This window comes from Zalophus californianus, chromosome 1, assembly GCF_009762305.2.
Source record: "Zalophus californianus isolate mZalCal1 chromosome 1, mZalCal1.pri.v2, whole genome shotgun sequence".
Lineage (NCBI taxonomy): Eukaryota > Metazoa > Chordata > Mammalia > Carnivora > Otariidae > Zalophus > Zalophus californianus.
The window spans coordinates 200894682-200907342 of record NC_045595.1 but is presented as its reverse complement, the minus strand read 5'-3'; the positions used below and the strand labels follow the sequence as shown (position 1 = coordinate 200907342).

Sequence of the window (12661 nt, the reverse complement as noted above, 5' to 3'; positions counted from 1 at the left end):
CTTAGTTTATTTTAAGCTATTTTTCTTTGTATCTAGTTATCTTCTTTTTTGCATCTAATTATCTTCTAAAAATTAAGTAATTTTAAATGGATTAGTTTCTAAGTATGCCATCAGCTCTCATAGGGAGCACAATGTTGCATGCTACTCTACTGCTTTCTTATTAACCACACTGTATCAATTTAAGCTTTAGGTTTGGAGAATGGGGAAAAGACAGTATGCATTCAATTGGGCATTTTTATTCTTAAGAGGGCACTATAAAATGTGAATCAAAAGTGATTATCATAGTCTTTTGAGCAAAAAACAACTACAGGCATATATACAGAAAATACAGTCCTTCTAAAAAGCACAAAACAAATTAACAGCAGCTGCCGATCACTCATGAGTAACTCAACACCATGAGCCTGTGTACATGAGCAGTGAAGGGAAGCATTTTAACAAGGAAATAAATTTCAGTTTTAAGCTTTATAGAATTTTACAAATGATACAGAAAAGTAACTTAAGTCTGTCAAGTATCCTTTAAAAAACCTACTTTAGGAAATTCAGTCTTTCTAAGATCTCTACCAATCAAAAAGGAACTGTAATAAAGATAATAAAAGTAATAAAATTTCCTTAAATAGTATTGAACCAAGTAGTATGACTATACCATTAATTGAATCAATATTATTAATTCATTTCCCACCAGACAATGTATTTTAATCTCTACCATGTGAGGCATATTTAAACTAGAAATATATGTGTAGATTCACTTAACCAAAAAAGTAATTACCACAAATGAACTAATTATACTGAGTAACAAGATCCTTGGAAAATACATTATATGTAGGAGTTAATATAACACTCCGATGACCCCATTGTGTTATTATTATTTTTTTGCTCTCCAGATGAGGATATCAAGTCTTAGATAGTGTGTCAGTCAGTGTGGAACATGTCATGCTACAGTAACAAACAGACCTCAGAACTCAACACTGGTTCATTACTGATTTGTCACCAGTTTGTTGCTGGTCTGACAACTATTCAGAGCAACTCCTCTCCATAAGGTGATTCTGGGATCCAGGCTGATTTCATCTTGTCTCTAGAAACCGTGGCTTTCAGAGTTACTCAGCCAGGAGAAGAGTATGCTGAAGGGCCACGTGAGATCTTTCACTGCCTTCCTTTTCATCCAGAAATGGCATATACCACTTCCACTCATATTTTGTTAGCTACCAATGGTCACATGATTACACCTAACTGAAAAGGTACAGACTTTAATGTGCCTGGGAAGAAGAAAAATGGATATAGACAAGCACTAGCAAGCTCTACTACAGGGAAATAAAGTAACTTAACCAAGGCAACAAATCTAGAATTAGGTAAAACTAGGATTCAAACACTATTTGTTCAAAAGCTGACCTAATTTGAGACTTTGGGTTCTCGAGATCTAGGGATGCAATGTTTACTGTCTACTGACCCTGGATGTATCAAGAAAAAATAGACAACTGAACATACTTAACACAGATCTTTAGCCTTCAAAATAAATCCTCTAGCAATCTTTATATTTATTTTCACTCTAAGAAGCACTTAGTAATCAGAATAACTACCCATATTTGAGCTTTGAAGCATCACTCTTCATCAAGTCTTTCCCAAACTCCTATAATGAGGTTAAATTTCTCCTTTTCTTCATGCACAAAGTACCATTTTTTGTAACTCATCACACTTCTTCACTATGTTTCGTCACAGTAGCAGCCATATTCTGGCTGTTTCCAGGGTTTGGCACAATGCCTCCCACAAAGTAGACACTTAATTTACACTGAATGAACCAGGGAGTGATTGAATGAATGGAGTGTCTGACGCCTTTCTGAAGCAGACCATACCATTGTTTGACACTTTCCTGACTTAGCAATGCTCCCACCCACCCCCACACAAATTGGGTGAAATATACTCTTCTTACTACTTGAGGTATGAACTGATTACCTTCCAGTGGTGGGGTTATAATCTCCTTTGGAGGACAGGTGGTGCATTTTTGCCCATATAGGGTCTTCAGTAAAAAGTGGTTTCTGGCACCACATACAAGGTACTCAGGTATTTGGTGAATGAATGAATGAATGAATGAATGAATGAATCTTAAGATGCATTAGATTTGCTTTGTAAGTCCTTCCTATTCTAGGTTGGTATGTCTGTAGACATGTTTTTCAAATAGATTGACTCAGTTTAGATCAGTCCTCCAAAATCCATACTTAGGAGAAAAAAATCTCTATGAATGCTAATGCGCAGCTAGCAAACGTTTATATAGAACATTCCCCAGGAAGCTCAAAGGAAATTAAGCCAAAATGATCAAATGCTGATGATTTCCCTAGGGAAGTGTCCTTGTCCTTCTACTGAGAAATAGTCTCCAAACCTACATAGCGAAAATAGCCTGTCTTCCAGGGTCCAAACGTGACAGTCAAAAGAAATCAAGAAAAAAAAAGTGGCGCTGGCAGCTACCTCTTTCCCAGTTCTGCATCTGTAAATGGAAACAATTTTGCAAGAGATTATCTCGGGGTCTGAATAGAAAAGAAGCCACTCTAATCTTATAGTACTGGAGGTTTTTCCTTCTCCTTCTCCTTCTTTTCATCCTTATCAGAGTTAAAACAGGAGCTCTGGTATTCCCCGAAATACTGGCGTCCGAGAAGGCGATTCTCCACCTAGTGATGGGAAGAGTCGTAGTGGTCATCTCCACGACCCCCTAACAGGGACACAGGGACATTACCAAGGAGGCCCGTCTGCCACTCACAGCCCACAGCGGAGACTGCCTCTGTTCCGACTAGTAGATAAGATTTTCTCCGTCTCGAGTATGCAACACTCAATCGACTTTCCAGCAGCACAGCGCAAAGTTGAGGGAAAGGGAGAATGTGCGTGCGTGTGTGCGTGTGTGAGTGTCTGGATCAGTGGTGTTGGGGCGGGCAGTAAATCAAGGGTGGGGCCAGCGACCGGGGGAGGAAAGCAAGGATTGAGAGAGGCAAGAGCGTGGCTCCGATCCCAGTTAACCTGCAGGAGCCCATCCTGCTCGCTCAGAGCCCCTGCACCAACTCACCCAGTACCCTTTCTCCTTCCTCCTCTCCTTCTTTCCCCTTTCCCCCTCCTTCTCTCGCTGGCCCCTCCACCTACCCCCCATTTTCCATCTGACCAGAGGACGAATGAGGAAGACGTGCCCGCAAATTGGGGCAGCAACTTTCCTCAGCTGGTCTCTTGGCTCCGAGAGCAGGAGCGCTCTGATCCTCCGCGGTCTGCGGCCCATGGACGAGGAGGAGGAGGAGCAGTGATGGGCTAGCTGCAGAAGCGAGGAGCCCCGAGCCAGCCCAGCGTCGCCTTCCAGCGCCGCGTTCCCACGCCCGCTCCCTCGAGCTCTCTCCGCGGGGAGCGTGCAGGGTGCCGACGCCGAGCCTCCCAGGGAGGATGAGGCAGGGAGCCGGCCTGAGCGGGTTGCATCTCGCGGGCGTGCGGCCGCGGCTGGGTCTCGGCCGGAATTAAGAAGCTGGGAAGATGGAGCGCCGCGCACTCCTCGCCCAGCACGGGCTCTGGACCAGGGACGCCAGCTGGGCACTCGTCTATTTCCTCTGCTACGTCCTCCCCCAGACCGCCCCGCAAGTACTCAGGATCGGTGAGTGAGCCCGGGGGAGCGCTCCGGGCTGCCGGCTCGCGGGACCTGGCCGCTCCCCGCTGCCGGCGCGGGCGCGGCGGGTCGCGGGGAGGCAGAGCGCGCCGGCGCAGGGGCAGAGTCGAGGGTGGCGAGGGCAGCGCGCACAGGAGGCTCCGAGAAAGGGGAAGCCGCGTCACCGCTGCCCTCCTGGCGAGTGCCGGGCTTCCCCGCGAGGGACGGTTGGCGGGTTTTTCAATCCGGGCTCCAAGAACGCGGGCAGGAGTGCAGGGAGCCAAACTCGCCCGCGCGGGCACCCTCCTCCTGGCGCGGGGTCTCGCGGCTGCAGCCAGTTGCTTTGGGTGCGGAGATGCGCTCTCCGGGCGTCTGGGTGGACGTCGGGAGGTCCAGATGCGCAGCCAGGTCCCTGGCAACCCGGATGCCTGGTACTCACAGGCATGTCCAGATGTCAAGAGTAAAATTCGGGGACCACAGGGATTTCCCAGAACGGGCTCACCCCGAGTCTCCAAGTTTTCGTCCCCAAGTTGAGTTCTTCTACATGGAGCCTCCAAAGTCTGGAGGGTTCCACCAGAGTGGGGCAGAGCCGGGCTCTGACTCTATGGCTGAGAGTTCAAAGAGTGGAGAGGATAGTCAATCAGCACCAAGAGCAGGTACATAAGTGTCCCACTTGACCCCCAATCTGCCAGGCCTGCCTGCCACTGAGAATGATCCCGTCAAGATAACTCCCTGGAAGACTCTGGACTTCTGTCTCAGGTGGGATAGAAATGGACTGGAAGGCTGAATGTAGGAACCCTGGGGCAGCCTAAAGAGAGCAAAAGGCAAGGACAATAGAAGAGGTGGGGAGGGGGGTACTTCGCTAGTGTGTGGATTCATAGACCTACATGCACAGCACCCACCACCATGGTTTAGTGGAAGCACTGAGCAATTTCTAGACTGTTTGGGGGGGGGTGTTCAAAAAGCTCTTTGCCTTCTTTAATATTCTCCCTTCCACACTAAATCCAATTTCTATTCCCTTAGTCTCAGCTTGTCCTCCCCCTTCCCCAACCAACTGTGCTTCTTAGAGACACAAAGAGAGAGAGCCACAGGTGAGGCTCAGACACCTGATGGGTCTCCCAGCTTCTCCAGTCTCCCACTTGAGGTAGCAAGAGTGAAGTCCTGAGCTCTAAGGGCTTCTAATTCACACCCTTTCCAGGAACCCACAGAACGTGCACAGAACAGTGCAAGCACTGGCCAAGTGATGCCCCTGAGCAGCTGAAATTTCTCAATCACTTTACTGATTCTGACCTGAAATTAGCAAACCTCTTTCCAAAGATTCAGAAACTAGTTCTTGTCACTCAACATCACTGTTTTGTTAAAAAAAAAAAAATAGAAGTTACTACCCTGAAATGCATTTTCTCTAGGCATGTGGGATCTAATTTTTAAGAAAAGAAAAGATACCTAATACTAATTTTTACTGCAGATATATTTTTCTAGATTATGGATAATGATAATGTGCAGTTTGGGATAATTTAGATGGTCCATTAAAAGAGTTCCAAAGTATTCCTTTCACACACACACACACACACACACACACACACACACACACGTGCGCGCGCGCGCGCGCACACGCAATACCACTCATAACTAAAATATCCTTCATCTTAGCTATGTTCTAGTCTTAATATCTTGTTTTTTTTTCCTGGATGCAGTCAACCCTCCATGATCCAATAACACATTCCTTTGAACAATACTAAATAAGTGATGAATGTGTGTTACAATTTCCAACACTTATTAACTTAATTGGTGTTTTGCTTATACCTTATATATTTTAAAAAAGACAAATCTAGACATCCTAGAATAGGCTATACCAGCCAATAGCCCTCCTTCCTGTATAACAAACTTAAGGTAGCATTTTCCTTGCTTGCATTCCCCAAATCTAAAGGAATTCCCAGAAGGAGTGGAAGAGGGTGTTTTAAAACATATTTGTTCACAGATCTGAGTATTTATCCAAGCAATTATACTCATCCATTTAAAAGTGGTTTTCAAAGTGAAAACATCCCAACATGATTCACTGACCTTAAAATATATGGTACAAGATAATGAGATTTCCTTTTTCTAAATGGGAGCTGAAATGCATAAAGTAAAATTGCATGACCTGATGCTGTTTATGTGCAGTACAAATGTCTTAACTCCTTCTGGCTCTGAGTGACCTGTGGTTGGCATGAGCACTACCCTTGTATATACCTCAGGACTGTGCTTACTTTTAAATGGACATTTCAGCACCATGGAAACCAGCCTTAGTTCAGAGGAAACCTACCTTTTTACAGGGAGTTTCTTATGTCAGCCAGTCCAACAATGAATACAAAATATCAAAGGAGTTAGGGACTAAGCAAGTGTGTGAAGTGTGTGTATGTGTGTGTGCGTGCGTGCGTGTGTGTGTGCGTGTGTGTAAGGAAGGAAAGAGAAGAGCTGAAATACATTCTTTTTCATCTCTCATTTTTTTTCTCTTTCCCACAAACCATGAACTATCCAACCAACCAGAAAAAGGGGCCCTTGATTATTGACTTCCATGTTTTCCAGTAACTTAAAATATCCAACGTATAGCATTAATCTTAGGCACTTTGCACTGTTTATATGAAAAGGAGAATGGAAAGCTTGAATGAATTAATTAGCGGTCTACTTTGCTTGTGAGTGTCTGCTTAAACTTGAGCTATTGAGGAAAGTGAATGAAAGGTATAAAATTTAAGATAAAGTCATGTGTGCTAAATATTGGAGAGGTCATTTAGTATGCATATTTGCATGGTTCTCACACATATTGTGCATATCTGTTGAAAAGTTTAACCAACCTCAAACCACAATTTAGAGAAATAAAGGAGGTCCTATAGGATGGAGATGCTGTAAATGTTACCACTGCACTCCAGAGATTTCCAGCACCCTGCATGGAAGAGAAATATGGCTAGCCGCTGGGAATTCCCTAGGAGATTCTGGGTCTTCTTATCTCTATGTTTCAGTGTACCATAAAAACAAGTAAATTTCCACCTGCCCCCCCACCACACACACACTTGAGCTTCAGAGTCACATGGTCAGCGAACCTGTAACTAATAGTTACAGCAGCTAGGTGAGCTGAGTAGACAGTGGCACACCTCCATTAGTGGAAATAAAAAGGAAAGGAAAGGAGAAAAAGGAAAGGAAAGGAAAGGAAAGGAAAGGAAAGGAAAGGAAAGGAAAGGAAAGAGAAAAGAAAGATAAGAAAAGAGAAAAGAAAAGAAAAAAAGAAAAGAAAAACAATACCATGTGCATATGTAATTTCTGGGACATATGTATCCTATTTCTAATAGTAATCCTAACAGAAAGATATATTTACATCCTATATTTTTACATATCATCTCAATATACACAGTCATAGAGGTAGTGGTAAAAGCATAGAGTTAGGAGTTAAGTGGTGGAAACCAGGCTTTCTGACACATGATTTGTTGTCACAAAGCACAGGTTTGGTTCCCCTTTCCAAGACTTACTAGATAGGTCAGCAAGAGTTATTCAATCTCACCAAGTCTTCATTTTGCATCTGAAAAATCCAACTAAAACAATTGCAACCTCACAGTGACATTGGTAAGAGTACATGAAATAGAATATGAGAGTGTTTGGAACAGTATATGGATACATTAGTTGCATTATAATTGTTTTATTATTTTGTTTTCACTTTTTTCCATTATTGACATTTTATTCTTGAACAGGGACTCAGTAGTAAATGTGGTATATTTCTGTTACACATTTAATATTTCTGAGCCCAAATCTCTTCTTCTGTGAATTAGCCATAATGATATCTGCCTTTCCTATTTCAAAGGGAGAGATCAAATAAACAATTTTTGTGACTTGCAAACCATTAAAAAATATATTACTATTATACAATTAAATATAGCATATAAAGAGAAATATTGTGGGAATTTATACAACTAGCGTGGAAAGTTAAATGACAATATAGTTGTCCAAATGCTCTTATTTCCTTAAGAGAGATCCAAATGGATTTTACTTAATTATCAAGTAGGCCATAACATCATTTTTTAATATTTAACCCTCAGGATCCCCCAAATTCTAAACTTTGTTGCGTACATATTTGTTTGTATTTTTGTTTCCATGTACAAAAACTCACAAATTTATTCTTTAGTCATGAATTCTTTCATCATTTTAATATTCATTCTTCACTCAACAAATATTTACTACATGCTTACTCCCCTACCATGAGCCAGACATAATTTTAGATGCAGGACATACAACAGTGAACGAAACAGACAAACACATCTTACCCCTTGAAGCTTATATTCTGGTGGTGTACACTGTATATAACCACCGAGCTTCTTCATCAGGCCCAATGCAGACACTTGATATTTTCATTCCAAATGTTATTCTTAGAGAGTTTTCTGTTCATTTCTGCCATTGATTTATTACATCAACGGCATAGTCAACATAGAATAAGTTCAAGTCCCCAAATACACAGAGGACAGATAGAGTGGGTTCATTCTGCCAAACCTGTAGCAGAAACTCCTACCTTTGTTGGGGAGATCTGTTTGGCCTCAGGTAGACCTGTTTGGCCTCAGGTAGATTTCACCCAGACAGAGCAAGGTGATGTTGGTCCTAACATCAACTTGGGAACGCCACCAGTCCTTGAAAAACCTGAGAAACTGTCTTTTAGCATGATGAAAAGAGAGTTCCTGGCTAATGCGAACATATTTCTGCAGATGAAGAGCTCTTTTATCATATTATTTTATCTGCATAATTCATCTTTTTTCTTTAATATTAATTTTACAAGCCCAATGCTTATACTATGTTAAACGTGGACTGTGGCTACATTTCCTATATGGTTTCTAATCTCCTATTTTCAATGAAAACACCGTGACTTGGTAGCTTTGCCTAAGTTCAAGTGCTAGTTAGTAGAAATGACAGAACTTGAAGCTAGCTATTCTGTTCTCAAGTTTCGAGCTCCTTGCATTAAAGTATGCAGTATTGTGTATGGACTTATCTATGCAGTTACATAACTGTTTAAGCTGAAATCAAATATAAGAAAGATGAACTGTTTCTCTTAGTGATTCAGGGATAACCACATAAATCAAAGTTAAAGTAATTTATATTTGAGTATATTTTAGGCAATTAGCAAAGAGGAAAGATGGTATTATTATTTGATTCTCCATAATTTCTCTTTAAGAGGAGGTTAAGGAAGGCAATCCAGTTGGAGGGAAAGTTTTGCTCCTGAATGCCTAGCAAACACACCATTTCTAATTAGATTGTACACTTCACTGGAATGGTTTTTTGGGTTTTTTAAAATTATCATTATGTTATGTTAATCACCATACATTACATCATTAGTTTTTGATGTAGTGTTCCATGATTCATTGTTTGTGCATAACACCAAGTGCTCCAGCAGAACGTGCCCTCTGGAATGGTTTTGAGGGAGAATTAATGGAGATAGTCTGGTGGTGGTGATTTCCCATAGCCTCTCAATCCTCTTCCATTGTTCCACTAATAATTAATCATATAATCCAGAAAATATCATCTGTGTCCTAAAATTTTCCAAAACTCTCCTAGAAGAAAGAGTGATAGAGAACTCCAGGTAGAAGGGTATTCTCTTTTCTATCTGCCTTTTCCTAATTGGTTGACCTTGAAAAGATTACTGTGTGTTTTGGGAGGGGGTGGTGTTTTTTTAGCTAGAGAAAAAAATATCACAAACTCATGGGTTTATTGCAAAGATGAAGTGTGGTATCATATGTAAAATGAATGCCATGTGGTAGAGTTGACCAAGGTACCTCCCTCTCTCTCCCTCCCTGTGAATGAACAGGGTAAGAGTTTTGTGCTCTAGAATAATTTATTTTTGTGGCCAACTAAGCGTGGTGAAATGCTGTCCCTTAGAGACTCTGAGGCAGGTTTGTATATTAAAGGTTCTTTGTGATTCTGCACAAAGAAACTTGTTTCTTTTCTTAAATCCAGTATCTCCTACATTTTCGTTATCAGAGGACTCTTACTTGAATCACAACTATTAATGTCTCGCTGAACTCTTGCTCCTCAGAACATATCTGAGGAAACACTGGTCAATAAAGCCGCTGAAATTTTCAGTCCACACATCAGAACTCACATGACCACACATCCTGCTGCTTCTTCAGTCTAATCAAAATTCTGTCCACTCTACCTCAGAACTTTTTTATAAAGCTTTAAGAGTACAGTTGACCTTTGAACAACACAGAGGTTAGGGGCACCAACCCCTGTGCAGTTGAAAATCCTCATGTAACTTTTGACGCCCCCCCAAATTTAACTACTAGTTGGCTACTGTCAACTGGAAGCCTTATTAATTAACATAAACAGTTGATGAGCTTAGATTTTGTAGTTATATGTATTATATACTATATCCTTACAATAAGGTAAGCTAGGGAAAAGAAAATTAAGAAAATCATAAGGAAAACAAAGTACATTTATAGTCCTGTACTGTATTTATCAGGAAAAAATCTGCATATAAGTGGACCTGTGCAGTTCAAACTCATGTTGTTCAAGGATCAACTGTACATTTAAATGTTTAGATACTTGTTGTTCTCTGTTCTATTGGAAACATTTTTAAAACCACATTACCTATGCTTAAAAGTATATCATTTTTATTACTGGGAAGTGTGATACGGGGACATTTGCCTATTTTTTTTTTCACTAGACTTGCTTTTTAACATGATTCTAAATGAAAAAATCATATTAGATTTATAATATATTTTCCAAGAATATAATCTGTAGTAAGTTAAAAAGCTATCTATATTTAAAGTTCAACCTACTTATTTCTTTTTAAATGTGTATCTGATTTTTTCAATGATCAATTTTCATAGAGAAATGAAAATATTTAAAATAAAAAGAAATGTATACCAGCTACATAAACTTCATGGGTTTGTCTTGATTTACTGCTGAGATCAGTTGTCACATCAGATTGAAAAAACCTATAATCTTATTACATCAACGTTATAGTATTAGTAATAATAAGTCAAATGGAAAAAATGATTTATCCCGGAGGAGAAAACAAGCAAACAAAAAAACAATAAAGAAGTAAAAATATTTGATTTTGTATTTATGTTATTTATGAACTACTAAAAAAATAAAAATCTTTAGATAACTTTCCCAAGTCACTTAAACAATATTTCATTCTTTTTGTTCATATTAAAAATTTAAGATTTTTTAAGCATGTAATTTTGTATAATGCTATGTTAACATACTCATTAAGTACAAGGTAAGATTAATTACAAAGTGAAATTAAGAAGTAAGGACATTGACTAATTGAAGAGTAAAATCCTATTGACCACAAATCAATCTCACAGAAGCACCCTACAATAGTGAAAACACTTTCCTTTCACTCTTTAAATCCTTCAGTATATTCCTTGGTGCATTAGCTGGCTAAATACATTTGAAGAATCATCCTATTTTATGTCTTCTGATGAATTACTAGTTTACTGCTATCCTGACTTAGGAAAACAAAACACAAAATACAACAATATACAAAAGTCTATTAATACTCTTATAAAATTTCTGCTGAAGAATGTTCCAAAAGGAGCTCAGCAATACAGATTTTTGTACTAGAATTGTATATGTCTGTTTTTATTTCATAGAAATCTAATGATGGTTATTATGATCAGTTATCAACTTGGAAGACTTGCAACTCATTACTACTTATTATTTTCCTTTGAAAAGCACAAAGGAACTTAATAAAATGCATTACTTATTACACTGAATAAGTCCAAGATTATAGACTATGCTAAGGCTTATTTGATTGATAACAAGCCGTAAATGTGTTAGTGTACACATACATACATGTCCCAGGTAAGAGAGCCTGGAAACAGTGATATCTCCGTAGCAATGAGCACACATGACCCCCAGGCACACCTGGAGAAATGGACAGTTTGGGGACTTTAGAAGAAATATACCAGATGATCCTGGAGCATCTTGTACTGGCAGAAAAGTAAGGGAGTGCTCCAAAAAATCCCATTGATGGGAATTTGCTAAAGAGACACAGACACCAGGTACCAGGCTCCCAATGGCCAAAACTGCAATAATTTGAGCAGTAAAATTTTAAAAAATAGTACTGGATTATAACCCAGAGTATAAAATAAATACCCATGAGTCCATACTGTTGTAGATAAATGATTAAATACATACATAAATAAGCAAATAAATGGGCAAGAAGAGACATATCTCCCAACAAGGTCAGCATCACCAGTGATAAATCATGTTGACAGCATCTACCTTTGATGTGATGGGATGTAAATGGCACTTTATCTACCTGGTTTTTCTCCCCCAAATCCAAATCCCCACTCTAATCGTGAGAAAAACAGCAGACAAATACCAGTAAAGGAGCACTCTACAAAATACCTGGCCAATACTCGTCAACCGCCAAGGTCATAAATAACAAGAAAGCCTCAGAAACTGTCACAGCCTTAAAGAAGCCTATGGAGACCTGACAAATAACTGTAACGCAGTTTTCTGAGTGGGATCCTGAAACAGGAAAAAGGGACTTTAGGTAAAATCTAAGGACATTTGAATAAAAATGAATATTACTTATAATAGTGTATGAATATTGCTTCATTAATTTTAACAAATGCACCAATACTCATGTAAATATATCAGCAGAGGAAACTGGATGTGGAGTGTATGAGAGCTCTCTGTAAAACCCTCACAAGTTTTGTGTAAATCTAAAACTTCAAAAAATAAAGAAATAAAGTCTATTAACAAAAAAACCCACAAAACTCAACCCATATCAAAGTTTCTTCTGCTGTTACTGTTCCTACCTATTTTGTAGTACATAAAGATCTGTAACTAATTGTATCAAGGCAAATAGAAAAACTATTGTCAATTCCATATAATAGCTACATAAAGAGTTTTCTAGGGTATCTTTAAAATAAAGACAACAGCATGCAATGTTGGAAAAAAGTTGTAAAAGAAACTGTATATAAAAATTGTTATTGATAAAATATGATGGTTCTATGTCTTCTTTAGAATTCTTCAGTGAGTTTGTAGAAAATCAGACATTAGCTGTTTCTATCCATTAGCATCTAGGTT

The 12661-nt window shown here is 39.5% G+C and overlaps 1 protein-coding gene across 7 annotated transcripts in view; it reads left to right on the top strand.

The window, feature by feature from the left end:
• Positions 1–2944: 2944 nt before the first annotated feature.
• The window catches only part of GRIK1 (glutamate ionotropic receptor kainate type subunit 1), a 364278-nt gene continuing 354561 nt past the window's right edge, over positions 2945–12661 (top strand). For all 7 annotated transcript variants that reach the window (XM_027584983.2, XM_027584982.2, XM_027584979.2 and 4 more), the window contains exon 1: positions 2945–3613. In XM_027584983.2, coding sequence (XP_027440784.1) covers positions 3496–3613 — 118 coding nt within the window. In that variant the 5' untranslated portion in view covers positions 2945–3495. The remainder of the gene's footprint in view (positions 3614–12661) is intronic.